The sequence below is a fragment of the Olea europaea genome, chromosome 6 (genome assembly GCF_002742605.1).
Source record: "Olea europaea var. sylvestris chromosome 6, O_europaea_v1, whole genome shotgun sequence".
NCBI classification, from domain to species: Eukaryota; Viridiplantae; Streptophyta; class Magnoliopsida; order Lamiales; family Oleaceae; genus Olea; species Olea europaea.
The window spans coordinates 18,241,256-18,258,735 of NC_036242.1; the positions used below are offsets into that span (position 1 = coordinate 18,241,256).

The 17,480-nt window shown below is 34.6% G+C and overlaps 2 protein-coding genes and 1 long non-coding RNA gene across 5 annotated transcripts; 1 reads left to right on the forward strand and 2 right to left on the reverse strand.

Annotated features, from left to right (window-relative positions):
* The first annotated feature begins 501 nt into the window (after positions 1-501).
* Positions 502-10,753, forward strand: LOC111396056 (phosphatidylinositol 4-phosphate 5-kinase 9-like). 3 transcript variants are annotated; one of them, XM_023022326.1, is made up of 10 exons: positions 502-669; positions 969-1,041; positions 1,709-3,103; positions 4,508-4,675; positions 5,265-5,430; positions 6,145-6,255; positions 7,091-7,278; positions 8,639-8,796; positions 9,512-9,674; positions 10,300-10,753. In XM_023022326.1, exons 3-10 carry the CDS (start codon positions 1,833-1,835, stop codon positions 10,577-10,579), a joined length of 2,505 nt encoding a protein of 834 aa, XP_022878094.1. In that variant the 5' UTR covers positions 502-669; positions 969-1,041; positions 1,709-1,832; the 3' UTR covers positions 10,580-10,753. The 3 variants fall into 3 exon arrangements, with proteins under 3 accessions (XP_022878094.1, XP_022878093.1, XP_022878095.1); XM_023022325.1 differs by having other exon boundaries at positions 969-1,016; XM_023022327.1 differs by lacking the exon at positions 969-1,041.
* A 571-nt stretch (positions 10,754-11,324) lies between these two features.
* On the reverse strand, positions 11,325-11,611 carry LOC111396058. The gene is made up of 2 exons (XR_002702927.1): positions 11,579-11,611; positions 11,325-11,514 (listed from the first exon to the last, which is right to left on the reverse strand). It is a non-coding gene; the product is annotated as an uncharacterized LOC111396058 (long non-coding RNA).
* A 1-nt stretch (position 11,612) lies between these two features.
* LOC111396057 (tankyrase-1-like) lies at positions 11,613-13,899 on the reverse strand (the record flags this gene model as incomplete). Its single annotated transcript, XM_023022328.1, has 6 exons — positions 13,657-13,899; positions 12,372-12,463; positions 12,149-12,227; positions 11,962-12,056; positions 11,731-11,826; positions 11,613-11,657 (listed from the first exon to the last, which is right to left on the reverse strand). Coding segments are annotated over exons 1-6 (597 nt in total), but the record flags the coding sequence as incomplete, so codon positions are not given.
* Positions 13,900-17,480: the final 3,581 nt, after the last annotated feature.

The following is a 17,480-nucleotide window of genomic DNA, read 5'->3' on the forward strand; positions in this document are numbered from 1 at the left end:
ATTTTTTCTTTTTTAAATCTTATATAATTTGATGCACCATTAGTCTATAAGTTCAATTGTTCAAGTATACAATTATCAAATTCGACCTGATCATTAATCCGTATTATACCCCGTTTGTTATGATTATAATTTTTAAGAATTTAAAAAGTGAACTCATAATAAAATAAATATTAGTCAAAATATGAAAATATATCCTGGAGGTATGAAAATGAAGGCCTTGTTTGAGGCCCATTATTTTTTTATTAAAATAAAAATATGATCGTTATTCATCATATCAAGTCAATATATTTGACTTTTTATCTCGTCCATAATAATTATATTTTTCATTCTCATTTTTACATTAATGTGATTTAAACAGGCAAAAACAATATTTCTATTTGTACATATAGCAACTCTCAAAAGCAATAAAAATAATACGCGTCACACTCCTGAAAGTGACTGCATATATGGTCTGCTGACACAAAAATAAAATATTGTTTAATAAATCATAGGCAGTAACGGAGAGTGTTACCTGTAAAGTTAGACAATAGATAATTGCAGTTTTAAGCTATTTCAAGTCTTGGATTTGAGCCATTTGGATTTCACTTAACTGAAAAATTACTGGAAAAGGAAAAAAATAAAATAAAAGAATCAGTCCTCCTTCGTCGATCGTGCTCTGTCCCTGTTTAGGTATAATTCTTTCTGTCTTTGCAAATGCATATTAATATAAGCGTGTATCGTTTAATTATGTTTCAGTAAATAAAGCTTGAAGATGAAACTCGAGACCATATGGAATCTTGATTATTGGTTTAATTTTTGTCATATTTTTCAGTTTCAAGATTGGATCAAAATTTTCAGATTTTTTTGACTATTTTTTGATCAAATTATTGCGATTATTATTTTTTTTTTCCCGTTTCTGCCGTTGCTTAAAGATATAGTTATCTAACACACACACACACACTCTTGTTTTGTCCGCTGACATTTTATAGGAAAAAGGTGAACGGAGAAAGGAAGTCTGAAATCTGCTAGCAAAAGTTGTAAGATCATATGATTATCGTGCTGGTTGTTTCTTTTCTGACTTACTATTTCCTAAAATAAAGATTATGGTTACTTCTTGATGTAATAAAGTGTTTAAAATTTTAAAATTCATTAAGGGCGTGTTTGATTACATTTATTTTTCATGAAAAATATCAATTTTCCACCCAAATTTCTACTTGGAGTGTTTGATTGCTATTTTTTTTCCGTGGAAAATATTTTCCAACTTTTGAAAATATACCTAATTTTCCTTGTTTTTTAAGGAAAATATTTTCCTCAGGTAGAGATGATTTTTATTTTCCACAAAAATGAAAACATTTTTTTTTTTAGGTAATATTTTCCATACCAATCAAACACACTCTAACAGTATTATGTAATTGAATCGGGTTCAATTTCATTATTTGAAGATAAGTTGAATTGAAATAGATATCTTCTATGTATTCTGTTACATTGAGAACAACTAAATGCTATCGATCTTAGTTATCTTAACTTGCATTTTGATATAACTTATTTAAGTTCAAAGACAGTGATATTTTTTGTAGACTTATGACATGGTGGGTGAATAATTTCTCTCTAAATCACCTGACTATTAAGTGCGAGCTTCTGGTTCGTGGTGTTTTTGAATAATTGAACCCATGAGCTTCGAGGGAGTATACAAAAGGTGATATTTATTGATCAATGTCTCCTTTCTCAGGTTAGAAGACAAGGAGTTCTGGAGATTGTTTTATACCGAATGCTTCTCTTCTAGCTCATAGCTCATGATAACTTCTCTTGGGCATTTCGTCTTTGTTTGGAACTGAAATTTTTCTGGCATTTGCATGTCTGGCCCCTTGGCCATTGTTGATGATATTGAAAGAGCTCGCCCCTTGTCAGAGAAGACAAGATCTTTCAATGCCATAGTGTATAGTGACAAAACCCTCTCAAGTGAATTGGATGGAGAGGTTTCCCGTGCTTCTTTTGAGACCCCTGGCTCTAGAACTGAAGAGTTCTTATTGCCAAACGGGGAATCTTATTCTGGATCCCTGCTGGGAAATATACCTGAGGGTTCAGGGACCTATGTCTGGCCTGATGGTTGCAAGTATGAGGGTGAGTGGAGATGCGGGATGAGGCATGGGTATGGAAAACTTAAATGGCCATCTGGTGTTCTCTATGAAGGTGAATTTTCAGGTGGTTATATGCATGGCACGGGGACATATACTAGGCCTGATAACATGTCCTATAGGGGCCGGTGGCGGTTGAATCTCAAACATGGTTTGGGATATCAAATATATCCCAATGGTGATGTCTTTGAAGGATCGTGGATTCAGGGAACCCCAGAAGGACCTGGTAAGTATACGTGGGCTAATGGAAACTTGTACTTGGGAAATATGAAGGGGGGTAAAATGTCAGGTAAGGGAACACTTACATGGACCAATGGGGACTCGTATGAAGGAAGCTGGCTAAATGGCATGATGCATGGATTTGGAGTATACACATGGAGTGATTGTGGCTACTACGTTGGAACTTGGACCCGAGGCCTGAAGGATGGAAAGGGAACCTTCTATCCAAAAGGCTGCAAGGTTCCAGCTGGTCAGCAATTATACCTCAATGCTTTAAGAAAACAAGGACTGCTGCCAGATTTGAGAAAACAGAATCAGGTTTCCTATTTTCATCATGCTACGTCGGTAGATATGGGAGGTATTAAAGTTGGTAGGAACCGAGGTTTTCGTCGGAATTCATCTAAGCTCTCCAAAGGGAACCTATTAAATCTAGAACAACACCGCCCCGAAAATGTATCTCTGGTAAGACGTTGGAGTCTTGAGGTATCCATTGAGAAAGTCATTGGACACGATTCACAGTCGAGCATATCTGAGTCTGTTTTAGAAGTTAAAGATAATGAGGATGACATCAATTCTCCAATCTTGGAAAGAGAGTATATGCAAGGTGTCCTAATCAATGAGCTCGTTTTAAGCAATCGATTTTCGCCATTATCTAGAAGAGCAGAAAAACGGCAAAAGAAACTTGCAAGGGAGATTAAGAGGCCAGGTGAACAAATCATTAAAGGCCACAGGAGTTACGATTTGATGCTTAGTTTGCAGCTTGGGATCAGGTATTTACTATTTTTCATCACTAGTGCAGATTGCTTCTTCATTTTCACAGATCTTCTTCTTTTCTTTTTTCTTTTTTTTTTTTTTTTTTTTCTCTTCTCTAACGAGGTCTGGTCTCTTGGTGAATGTGCATTCTTCCATATGTTCATTTTTCATTTTTTTTCCTTGAAAATATCATTTAAATTCCTGTAGATCACTATCATTGACTCATAACAGAAAGTATATACATGTTCTCCTTCAAAAGTTTATGTACTTGTGACTCTGTCATGTCGAAGGAAGTATATCTATTTCTACATGAAAAATCAGTTGTTAAATGAAGAAAATAGACTATAATGGAAAAGGAGAACAGCTGTTTTGGCATCCAAAATTCAGACCAGATGACCCTTTGGCAAATTGACAAGACTCTATCGGTAATGGGTGGAGAGACCTCCTAGGATTATAATCTAGTTAGTGAGTTCATATTTGACCAATAACAAGATTCAAGATTTCCTACATATGTAATTTCTGCTTGCTTGTGGAGAGTTAAATTGAGTGCTTGCTGAGACAATGGCACAACTAAATACAGAGGGTCGTTATGGCACAAATAAAGGGGGGAAAGGTTGTACAAAAATGACAGAGAACAATCTTGGTCTAAATCTTCGCAAACCCAGCTGTAATGAGATTTTAAAGCCTCCAGAACTCACATCCTATAGGCAATGAGTGTAGAGTCGTCAAGGCTCAAAATGGCTAGTGAAGTTAAAAGTTGCATAAGGAATTGGAAAAGACTAGATGTCATGTTATGAAACTTACCTTGTTAAAGATGCATTTATCTTGTGACAGAGAAATTATGCAAGATTTTCAATGGAAATGCTATACGTGACACTATATTTGGTGTGAATATAGACAATGGTATATGATTTCCCCGTGAGGAAAAAGAAAATAATACACACACACACACACATATGAGAGAGAGAGAGAGAGAGAGAGAGAGAGAGAGAGAGATGCACATACACAATATTTTGACATTTACTTGTTTTTCTGGTTTGCAAATGCCAAAAAGTCTAAACGAGCATTAAGGAAATGACATTTTATCTATACATTAAAAATTCTCCAAAAACCTTTCTCTTTCGCTTTCTGTCTGCCCTACTCCCCATCACACACACAAAAGGAAAGAAAGAGAAGAAAAGCCAAACTCTTGGATTCACCGCTGTACTTATGAAGTTTCGCCTGCTGTGATAATATTGCTGTTTAATTTGTGTTTATAAAATCCTGCATATGTTGCCCAGCAGTTTGGAGATGGCTATGTGCTTAATATATTTGCTTGAAATTGTAATCACATTCCTATGCCTTATATTCACCTTTTCCGAATAATTGTTTTTTCACCTTTTACCCAAACTATTACTAAAGAGCTACTAGAATATGACCAGATATACTGTTGGGAAAATTACTCCCATACAAAGACGAGAAGTTCGGGCAACTGATTTTGGCCCTCATGCCAGCTTTTGGATGAATTTTCCTAAAAATGGGTCACAACTGACACCTCCTCATAGGTCGGAGGATTTCAAGTGGAAAGATTATTGCCCAATGGTTTTCAGGTTAGTAATTCCCATTTTGACATCAATAAATATCATGTGAAGTTTTCTCTCTCCAATTGATGCAATTTCCTTCTGTAGTTATCTGCTTGTGAAGTTCTTTGACTTATTGATGGTGCTTCTATTTCTTCACTTTTATCTGCAAGCTGTTGGAAAACAATCACAGAGCAAATTCATTGTTCATATCTGCAGATACTGTCAAATGGTCTTATTGTGACTGCCTGGATTAGGCACAAGTTAGACATGTGATGGATGAATATAGCTATCCTGTTTCTGATGACAGATTACCGTCATTCTTATCGTGTATTTCTAACATGTGTATGCACCAAAACTAGTATGTATGCTTAATAATCTACACAAGTAGAAAGGAATATGGATAAAGTTTCTGTCCATATTATTTGTTACTCGGTTCAAACAAATTGTAAGCACCTTTTGGTCTCATTGTTACATATTTTTTCTTTTGTTGTTGACATTCCTTGTCCTTCCAGACATCGTATCAGTAAGATCATTCACACGCCTTGGTATTGATTTTTCTTTGAGGATTTGATACACGTCGTTTGAGAAATTCAGAAGGCTTGTTTTTTCCTTGCAGGAATTTGAGAGAGATGTTTAAGATTGATGCGGCCGACTACATGATGTCCATATGTGGTAATGATGCCCTCAGGGAACTTTCTTCCCCTGGGAAAAGTGGTAGTGTCTTTTTCCTATCCCAAGATGACCGTTTCATGATCAAGACATTGCGAAAATTCGAAGTCAAGGTTTGATCTTGTTGTGAACCATTTTGGCTAGCTTTAAATTCAAACTTCTTATTCTTCGTTGGCAAACTGTTTCTAAATTCTGCTTTCCCTTTTTTTTTTTTTTGGTGGGGATGGGAAGGGTTTGGAGTTTTGAAGTATGGAAGACGTGTTAAAATAATTTACCCAGGACAGGACATGGTTCTTTCCATGAACCGTCTGTTTAACCCTCGGAAATTTCCCTGGTGGTCAGTTGAGTTATATAAAATAAGAGATTAAAAAGGGCACTGAACTGAAGAAATGGAGAAAAGAAAAATGAGGATTTTATAGGAAAAATTACGAGGCATGCTATAATGTCTTTCCAATAGTTGGTTCCTAAAGAACTGTATTTCATTTATATGCTTCAAATTGATTTTAATTTGCTAAAAGTCTGGTAAAATTCTAAACCATTGAGAACAATTAGAACGCTACAACATATGTGAAACTTTGAGCATTTTTGGAAACATGAATTAACAAGAACTTGAGGAATACGAAATTGTCTTTCGGGCTGTGACTGTAAAGGGCATGATGCGAAGAGATCGAGGTGACATAATGGCGGAACTTGAAACAGATAATTCTCGAGAAAGTGCACCATTTTAAGTGGCATTTTGTAATATAAGCTAATGAATATCTACTGTCACCCATTCTTCTGCATTTTCAGAAATTGATGTTTATACTTACCACTGGTCTGACATGTAGGTTTTGCTACGGATGCTCCTGGACTATCATCATCATGTACAAACGCAAGAGAACACTCTCATAACTAAATTTTTTGGTCTTCACAGGATTAAACCTTCTAGCGGTCAAAAGGTAATGCACATGTGACACTCAGAAGATCATTTTGCTGTGATTCATGGATATACTATGATGACAATTTCTAAATCATACTTGCCACTGCTTTTGGTTGCTGAATATTTTAGTATTTTCAGTCAGTAATCTCATATCACCAGTGCTCAGAACATTGTTACCTGCCTCCCAGCAAGTGATATTTCCTCAACACTTCCAAAATTTTATTGACAAATTTTATTCTACAAGTTAATAGAATATCTACTTCATACTTTCATTCTCGAAATGAAGTAAAAAATGATTAATCATTCCACGTGCTACCTCTACCTATAGCAATAGCTGATGGACATCCTATTAGATAATATTATATGAAGATTTTCCAAGTTTAGAGGCTTATTTTAAGAAAAGTAATTAGGTTTTGCTTAATAAATTTTCTGGTATTTTATTAGGTGTTTCTTACTTAAACTATATTAGTTCAAATCCTATATAAAGAGGGTCTTTGCATTGTAATACCTAAGATTTTATTATTGAATAAACTGACAATCGTCTCTCTAATAATTATTTCTCTTCTGTCTGCTTCTTTGTCTGTCTGCTTCTTCTACAAGTCTTGTTTTCTGTCTGTTAGTGTTCTACATCAAGAGCACACCCTACTTTTTCTATCTGGGGACGAAGGTGAAATATAACTTTTTCTTCTCTTGTTGAGGGACAAACATAGATCTTGGACTCATTGGTGCAATTTAATTAATAAACTAGTTGAGTACAGCTTAACAGATTTGCTCACTGTTCCACAATACCTCGCTTTAAAGATGATTTGAGCCACACTCTAATGGAAAACTTTTTAATGCTTCCTAATTTGCAGTTTCGTTTCGTAGTCATGGGGAATATGTTCTGCACAGAATTAAGAATCCATCGAAGATTTGATTTGAAAGGTTCTTCATTAGGACGTTCCGCCAACAAGGTTGAAATTGACGAGAGCACAATACTTAAGGATTTGGATTTGAATTACTGCTTTTACTTGGAACCTTCTTGGAGAGATGCCCTCTTACAGTAAGTGGGGACTCGTGAGGATTTATTTTCTTTTTGCTTGCACCATTTCTTTTTAACTCTTTAATCTTCCTTTGGTCCACACTAACAAGATGCAATGGGTTGCTTGTCATTTGGTGACAGTTAATTTTGCAATGGGCCACTCATTGATTTTCTTTTTGCCTCCCACTTCTAACATGCTCTACCAAACTCATGTCACTATTATAAAAGGGACCTCTTTAGAAGGATGAGATCTTGACCTTTAACAACCTATCTCGTAGCCATAAAGGCATACCTGGTCTATCTTAATCTCATTGTTCATTGTCTTCCATTTTGGTAATAAATGAATTCTGATACAAGAAGTAAATATAGCCTAGAATGGAGATATAAAATTGAAATATCTTAAATTTTATGATTTCATCTTTGTTTTTGTTTTTCTCCTCCTTTAATCCGCTGTATCAACTGTTAAGGGCTTTTAGAAAGTCCATGGCAGGAAGAAGTTTGAACTATATAGGGGGATTTCCCCGGGGCAGCACAAGCCCAGATGAAAAACAATGTGAAAAAAATAAAATAAAATTTAAAACTTAGTCGAGGCCAAAACAAATCTTTAGCCCAACCCAAATTAAGCTTAATCCCCAATTGCTGCTATAAGTCTCAATTGTAATAACCTATTAACCCAATTGCTGTAACCCATAAACTCATAAGCGTCCAGCAAAGAATTAGGTAGTCTGAACTTTGAACAATTAAACCCAACCCTAATCTCTTTTCCTTATCGTGTTTTAGTATTATTACTTGTGACTGTGTCTATGCTCGACGAATATCCATATGTTGCATTTGCATGCTTGGAATTTGTTAGTTGGAATTGGACACTTCTTCTAAAATTTTAACAAAGGTTAAAATTTCTACTCGGCTAACCAGCTTGTACAACTAAGCATGTATCGAGATTGAAAACTTGCCATGCTTAAACACATGATGCCATTCTTCTTCAACTCTATTTGTCAGTGAATGAATGGTAAATAAATAACCTAACCTATGACTGCCAAGTCATTTTCTTCCATTATAACCGAATGGTACTCACCCCTAAATGTTCATTTTTGCATTTGTTTTCGATACTTTTTGTTGTCATTTCTTTTTCATCTTAATGTAATGTATTGATCATATGCATATGGTGGGGGTAAGGCTGACTGTGACCCCTTAATTAGGTGCATTTTTTCTTTTAAATAAATAAAATTTCCTCATAGTTTCTAAGTTTGTATTAAAAAATTATGCGATCCCCCCTTTGGTTGAATTCTGGATCTGCCGTGGTTTCAAGAATACGTCGTGTGCAAGTTTTTGTGCAGTTTATACAGTTGCTTGTGCTTCTAATTGTTTCTACTCTATGCAGGCAGATTGAAATAGATAGCAAATTCTTGGAAGCACAAAACATAATGGATTACAGCCTCTTGCTAGGTGTTCATTATCGAGCACCCCAAAACCTACGCTCTCTTATGTCTTACAGCCAGAGGATGTCAGTTGATGGATTGGGAATTGTTGCAGAAGAAGGTTGGTTTTATGTTCCATAGTGTTGTTAATAGCCTCGTGAACCTGAGCATAAAAATTGTGAATGCATTTAAATTCTGATATGCTGGTTGCCTTTTATATGTTTATTAGTTATATGGACGTAATAAAAGAATCTATAGTCAAGCAATGTTTTAGTTGCCAAGACCATCGCATTATGCCAGACCCGGTAATTATACCAGTAATCACTATCTTGATAAAAAAAAAATATGAGAAAAACGACTGTTGGCCTCTTAAGAGCATGTTTGGCCAAGCGTCAAAAGGTACTTTTAAGTAACTTTGCTAAATTCACCATTTTTTGGGGATAGCTGTGTCAATTTATAATTTTAATCTTTGCTGATTCATTTGAATGGTGTCCTAATATTAATTAGCAGGATATAAATTTCTCGGAAGGGATTCATTTGAGTGCGGCTAGTTCTTTTGTAGAAGGATAAATCCATATGTACAGAATAACTTCTTCCAGAATGTTGCTAGAATAGTTTCATGACGTGGGGCCCACCACCATAAAAAAAAATTTGCCAAAAAATACCATACCCACTCCCCTATGTGTGTATTCTGGCAGCATTCTGAAAAAACTTCTTCTGTACATTAAGTATGGCTCTTTGTAGAATTAGATCTGTTTTTCAGGATCACAAAATCTACATTCCCATGCGGTTGACAACGAACTTATAACTTTCAACTGCTGATTGTACTACCTCAGAGTCTGTGGATGACGAAATATCTCCACAAGGCCTTGTTTTGGTCCCTCGCGGAGCTGATGATAATAGTGTTGTTATTGGCCCTCATATTAGAGGTAGCCGATTACGAGCATCGGCTGCAACTGGAGGTGAGGAAGTGGATCTTCTCCTTCCTGGTACAGCAAGGTATTTCCATGAAACTTTAAGACGTAATATTTCTTTCATTTCTGTTTAGGTTCTGCCATAAGCAACTGCATTTCGTTCTTGATTGGCATTCCAATTGATATAACTGGTGTCTCGAAGTAACTTATCTTCTGCATAAGATAAATTCTCCGGCAACAAAATGCATATTTACTGAAATTTAGAAACATATTAAAGACAGGTTGAAGCATTGCTGATTTAGTCAATGAAGCGTGTCCACAAGATTAAAAGCATTGATCAAACATCTAAAATCACAAGCATGTTTTTACCACGTGAAGATGGTTGTGATTAAGCAAATAGAGAGCGTGGCTTCTTTTTTAGATTAAAACACACCCAAACGTGACTTTAATTATGAAGGAGAAGTAACCAAAATCGTAATGGTATGTTTGGTAAGGTGAAATACACGGTAATCGAAAAAGAAATAGAAGTTAAAATCTTCTTGTGTTTCTTGTCTTTATTGTATAATATTGCATGCCAAACATGAGTTGAGGAGATGGACGAATGAACTTAAGAAGATTGACGTAAATTTACTGAGATTTGGATTAATTTCCTATTTCTGTCCATTGACGGTCATAAATTGAAATGATCATTACTTGGTCTCCCTCAACAGACTCCAAATCCAGCTTGGAGTGAATATGCCTGCTAGAGCAGAGCACGTCACTGGGAAAGGCGATAGGCAAATGTTTCAGGAGGAGGTGTACGACGTCGTCTTATACTTGGGTATTATTGACATATTTCAAGAGTACAACATGAGTAAGAAGATTGAACATGCATATAAATCTATTCAATTCGACTCAGTATCGATATCTGCTGTCGACCCTACATTCTACTCTCAACGCTTCTTACGATTCATTCAAAAGGTTTTTCCGAAAAATGCTGTGCAAGATTAGTAGACCTGGACACGATAGTTATTCAATTATCCCTGTCTCAAGAGCTCCCCTTGATGAACAGATGTACAACATATAGTTACATGTATATTGAGACATAGAAGGGATGGTTTTCTACCCATATTGGTTTTTGATTAATTTCTGCAATTATCATTAGATCATGAAGCTTCAATCTTATTTCTGGTGGATCAGACCATAATTATTGCATTTTAAAGAGTCATGAAATTACAATTGTATTGTAACCTTTGGTTTGACTAAGCTTGAATATGTAAAACTTAGCCCATGTTTAAAAATCATTATTTTCACTCTTTTTCTACATGCTCATTTTTAATCATACATTCAAACAAAAAATTTTGTATGTAAATTCAAAATTTTTCATCCACACTCTTAAAAATCACTATTCAAAATATTGTTCTTTTTTTAAATAATGACCACAAAAACAGGGACTCAATTTCAAGTAACTTATTCTATCAATCATAATATGATGTTTTCTACAAAAAAAAGGAAAAAAATTTTACTCATTTCAAAGTAAATCTTACAATACCGTCAAAATAGCAACTTATAACTAGGATGAATGAAAAAAATTCTATTTATAAACTTATTTATGAATATGCTCAAGAAGCAAACTTATCCTGATGAACCTTACTTACCTAACTGAGGTTGAGGGCAATTGCTATACTCCAAAGTTCAAATGGCATATACCCCTCCCGAATGTGACCTCTCTTTGCAAGAAAATAACACATCATACTCATTCTTGAGCAACGATAATAAAAAGGCACTTGAATATATGTACAGGTCACGTATCACAATATCGCTTTAAAACTGGTTACGACTATAAGGCAAAAATGCAGCCAACATTTGTTTTGTGGGAGCCGACAAACCTTAATAAACAAAGCCAGTACATAGCTGCAAGTTATGGGTACAGATTGATATGCAACCTTAAACCTTAATAAACAAAGCCAGTACATAGCTGCAAGTTATGGGTACAGATTGATATGCAACCTTAAGTTCTAATATCCAATTGGGAATAACCACAAATTCTCCTAGCTTCAGTTCCAGGATCAGTGAGCTCAATCGGAGTCTGCCAACATCGGACAATAAGAAACACGACAGTAAAGATATCAAGATTCTCAGAGTGATGGGCAGACGCTAACCTTCCCATAGGTATTTGTTGCAGTTGGAGAAGCTCCATGAGCTAGCAATAATCTTATTACATTCTCGTATTCCCCTCTAGCGGCATGGTGCAGGGGCTACAGAAATAAACCAAATAGAAATAACATTATTCAATTTTCGGAAAACAACTGTACTTGGTTTAATAGAAACTCTTTTGGCAAGCAAATTCAATGTAGAAACCTAAATTGAATATGTTCAAGAAAAGGACTCACCATGTCACCTTCCATGTCAACAGTTTCTAGCATTCTCTTGACACAATCTGGATCATTAGCACTATTTAGAAGAAGTTGGACAACTTCTGTATATCCTGTTGAGATGTTTCAGGAGGAAAAGATAAAAAGATATTAAAAATTCTATAAAATATGATAGGCTAAGTAGCTAGGAAAGTTGATAGCCCACCTCCCGCACAGGCATCATGCAATGGAATTGCTCCATCTTCATCCTTTGCCTCCAAGTTAGCTCCCCTTTCCAGTAAAAACTGCTTCAAATAACAAATTTACGAGTCATTATAAATAGGTACTATCAGATTCCGTTCCATTGCAACATGAATAGATAAATAAAATGACCAAATTACAATAACAGCCGCAATTGTGAATCAATCAGTAGACTCAAATGATTTTACCTGTACACAAGACAAATGACCATACAAACAAGAAAGGTGAAGAACAGTGTCCCCATCTTCAACTGGTTCATCAATGCTACCATCAAAATTATCTGAATCCAAAAATTCACAAATGGGTTTTTAGAAGGATGAAGATAAAAAATTTGCCTATTTAAACCCTGTTTTTTAATCCACAAATATATGATAAGCAAGCATATGTCTTCAAGGTAGTATAGATAAAAAGGTAAACCAGCTAGCGAAGATGAAGATGACATCATGATATACAACTTCCCTATTTAAAGATAAACGTGCTACAGCAAATTGAAGGCACCATTACCTTTTATTTTTTTTGGTAACAAGCTAAGATGCATGTCCTTCATCAAATGACGTTCTTTCATAAGATACAGTTTCAATTAAATCATCAAGAGCTTTAAGAATTCTCTAATATAAACTTAGACACAAAAAAATGAGCAAAGGAGTAATATAGCTTCCATGTTTGTAAACCGAACACGGTTCACCAAACTGGAACAGTTCCCTACCATAAGCACTAGTTCAACCAACAGGTCAATCAGCATGCTGCACGTGTATGTAATCTAACACTTTGCACATAAAGCACCAAAGCAAGACATCTTCATCCAAAAAGTACCAGTTTGAGTAATCATTCATATAAATATGGTCCGTTCACGTAGAAGACGGCACCCTAAATAAAAGTTTTCCAGGGCATCAATAGTTTAGTTTTGGTATTAGATATGCCAATGTAATTAGCCAACCAGGAAGAAGTTCAAGGGTATTTTTTAGCAAGTACCACAAGAGAAACTCAAAGCTTTTAACACTGCTATACATAATCAAAAAACAAAGTCAAAGTTCATACAATCAATAAGAGAAATGTATTTATGCTAAAAAAATTCAAACGAATGAAGAATAATACCACATTGAAGAACTATCTTGAATTCATTTGATTAGTTACTAGTTAAGCTCAACCATAATTTTAACTGCACAGTGGCGTAACAGTTTCGTGCTACTCCAACAAAAAAATCAAGAGGTAAGGGTGAAGAAAAAGATAAAATAAATGAAATTGATACAAGTAAGATAAAAAGATAAATAGCAGTATAAAAATGAAATAAATAATATAACAATAAGATTCAACATAACTTATAAACGAAAATCAATTTCAGACTATATATTCTAAATTAAAATTTCACTGAAAAATACTTATAATTGCCTAACCTGAAAATATTAATTAAATAGCGAAGTTTGAAAATTTAAAAGAGAGTACATAATAAATATGATAGCATATATATAATACCAAGGGCTTGACGAAGGGCATTGAGGTCGCCAGACTCGGCGGCGGCGACTAAGGGGCGTAGGTGGAGAGGGATATCGGAGTGATCGATATCGTCCTCTTCCGCGATCTCGACGCCTTCTTCCTCGAACAGAGTCGGGTCCTCCTCATCGCCGCCGAGAAATCCATTCCGTCGACCGCCAGACACCGCCATCTCTTTCTATTCAATCTCTCTGACACCAACGGCCACGAAACATATAGTTATATAGACTTATAAGAAAACCTCAGGGTTTCCTGTGGGGCACTACGACCAGCCCTATTTTTTGAGCTTTTTCGTTAAGTAAATATTAAAATCAGATTTTTTTGTAAATTTGATAAAAATTAATGAAATGTGGTTAAAAAATTATGAATGCATGAAATATGTTATTATAATTAATTATTTACTTTGATTTAATCAATATTAAGGACTAATTAATCATTATTTTAAAATTTTTTATTCTACCTTTTTATTTTCAACCACATTTATATAATAAAATATTTTGTATGTAAATTCAAAATTTTTTTTCTACTTTTTAACTATACATTCTTCAAAATTTTACTATTTCAAACATTATTTTGAACAAATAATGACCATCAAACATGGACTTAACTTGATTTGTTGGAGTGAAATGTTGTATAGAGCAAGATGTATAAATTAATGAAATTTTGATAATAAAAATATTACGGAAAAAAAAAGTTTCAGGTATAGATGCACTTAAAATCAAATATCATATAGACCTTTAATACAATTAAAAAATAGTATAATAATAAAAATTATAGTGGTAATATAAAGATCCTAATCATCCCTTTCGTCTACGATATTAAAACTTTTTTTTTCCCTCTTTTGAAAATCAGGCATACACTTATTTTTATTTAAATAAAAAGAAGAGATTAAAATTTCAACCATGCACTTATTCTCATACATATAACCATAGCGTAGGAACTTACTAGAGTTAGGGGTGGACGCGGGTCGGTTCGGTTCTAAAGAGAATTGAATCAAACCAAAATTTTCGAGTATCTAGTAAATGAAACCGTCGGGTCCAAATATAATTATGGAATCGTTCGAGTTCGGTTCCGTTCGGTTCCATTCGATTCTATACTATAATTAAATTTTTTAACATTTATAACAACATCATATAAATACAACTAATGATACATTCAATGGTTTTGGAATGCCATAGACTAGTAGAGTACCTTGTTCAAATGATCGCTACGGTCAAAATTTCGGTCGGCAGATGTCACATCATCGGCCGACAATTGTATAGATTTTGAAATGTTAGCGAGGCTGCGAGAGTCGAGACAACATTATGCACTTTAGTGTAGGTGTTTAGAGTTATTTAGTTGATTGAATCTTGTTGAGCTAAAAAATGAAACAATAAAATGGGTAATGGGGCCAAAAATTAAAAAATTAGAAATGAAACAAATTATTGGACCAAAAATTTGGATTTAGCAATTGTTAATTTGTTTAGAAAAAATTAAAATTAAAATAATTTGATTTACTCAGTATAAAAAAAATTAGAAAGATTCTGTTCTTATTTGGTTCTTGGTCTAGAACCGAGAATCGAACCGTACCCGTCGATTCTCAATTCAGATACCTGTTCGGGTATTTAATTTGACAAGAATCATCGGGTTCGGTTCAATTCGGTTCGGGAGATTTGTCCAGCCCTAATTAGAGTGGTTTTTTTTTTTTTTAAAGAAATAAAAATGAGTATGAAGAAATGCCAAATGCAAAAATGGCCCAAATGTTTTATAAACTTATTCAAACAATAATCTCAAGGTATTATGAAAATAAAGACTTATTGCTTTTTAGTTTTTGAAATAAAAAAGGAAGCAATAATCACAAAAATGTGATGGAATATTTGTACCTCATTTCAAAGCGCCATATCATAATGTTTGAATATAAACCACAACCAAATACTGGATGTAGTAATTAAGGAAATATTGTGGCTAAAAATACAATAAAATAAATGGCGACATAAATTTGATAGTAAACGAAGATTAGGACCTTTAGTACAATTAAAAGTAACGCAACAAAAGAAAGAAAGAAAGAATAAGCTGAAGTTCTTAATGGTAACATTGTTATTTTATTTTTATTTTTATTTTTTCCGAAATCATGATATTTTTAAATTGCAACCTTTTAATGATAATAAACAAAGATTAAGACTTTAGTACAATTAAAAGTATTGCAACAACTTTAGTACAAGTAAGCTTAAGTTCTTAATGGTAACAATTTTCTTTGAAAAATGATATTTTCTAAATTGCAACCTTTTAATGGTCATGTTGAGAATTACCAATTCTTAGTGTTGAAATTAATTGAATTTGATTTGGGTTTGATTTGGATTTAAAATATTTAATGATGTGGGCCATTGTAATTAATTTGGGTGAATTGAAAAAGTCTCCAATATAGGCCCATATGTTGATAAGCCCATTTTAAGTTTTTTTTTTTTTATATGGAAAGGAGTCCCACATCGAAAGTTTACAAGAAAATAGTTTTGTTTATATAGTGGGTTGTGTAAATAATATATAATTTAATAAGTTACCTACCAATTGGCTAACTTTAGCTAGCCAAAGGCTAGTCACCACTAGAGTGGTGCGACGCACCACTAGCACCGCTCCCCGGACCCGGTCCTGGTACGCGCACGTCGCAAAGTACGCATTGAGCGCTTTAGAGGCTCACTTCGCACGTACGCATCGTCGCGAGGAGTTGGGAAGCCTTATAGTTTTCGAAAATGGACTCGTGGTTCGATGACATGGCAGCACAAGACTCGGTGAGTTGACATTCTAGGTGGCGCACAAGTGGTAGGTAGCATCCCTTCGTCCTGCGTGGCAGTTGGATGTACGCATGGCTGTGACTGTTCAGAAATTGGTGAATAAGCATGATGAATGGACACTTCACTTCATGGTTCAATTTGGGCCGTCAGATCATGAAAATAGTGCGATCCAATGGCTAACACGAATCAAACCAAGTGGTGCACAATTCCTGAAATGCCACACACCTATTCCATGAGACACTTCAATCTCTATAAATAGAGAACCCCAAATTCGTTTTTGACACACCAAATCAATTACGAATTCAATTGATTTCTAAATTCTTCTCTCTCCATATTCTGCTCTAAAAATTCTCTTATACTTCCGTTGTTATTCCGTTCGAGTACGATCATTCATTGGTTCGACCGACAAGGTTGGTATTGTGCAGTATCGACTTTGGAATGAGCGTTGTATCTTGGGAGACAGACGTCCATAATCCCGTTTGCACTTCATAAGGGGGCGAACTCTGTCTTAAGGAGATTTGCTTACTTTATTGGCATACCTCGCTTCATTTACTTTTTCTATTTTTCTACTTTTTTATTTGTTCTTTTGATTGCGTTAGTCGAATTTTCGACAACACTTAGTTTGCTGGTTTAGAAGACAGGCTAAAATTAAACTGATAAAAAAATAATATTCATATTTCCACTATTTTTTATTGTAAATATGAATTCAACTTGACCAAACTTTGATGAAGATAGCGATGTTACTATAAATTATAGAGAGTTGAAATAATCTTCTCTCATATTTTTAGCATCATTTCTTGTTATCAGGTTGAACAAGATCACAGATGTTATGACATCGTAATAAGTATTAAAATATTGAAGTAAAGTGTAGTATTCTAGAATATTGTGTTACACCTCGTCAACGAGGCTCCTGTCAGAGCTACGTGACAACATACGCGGCAGGAAAATATATGGTGTGCTTTGTTTTGATTTTATGATGGTGTTCCTTAGCCTCCATAATGTGTTCTCGAGCTTGCATAGTAGATAGCTAGATAAATA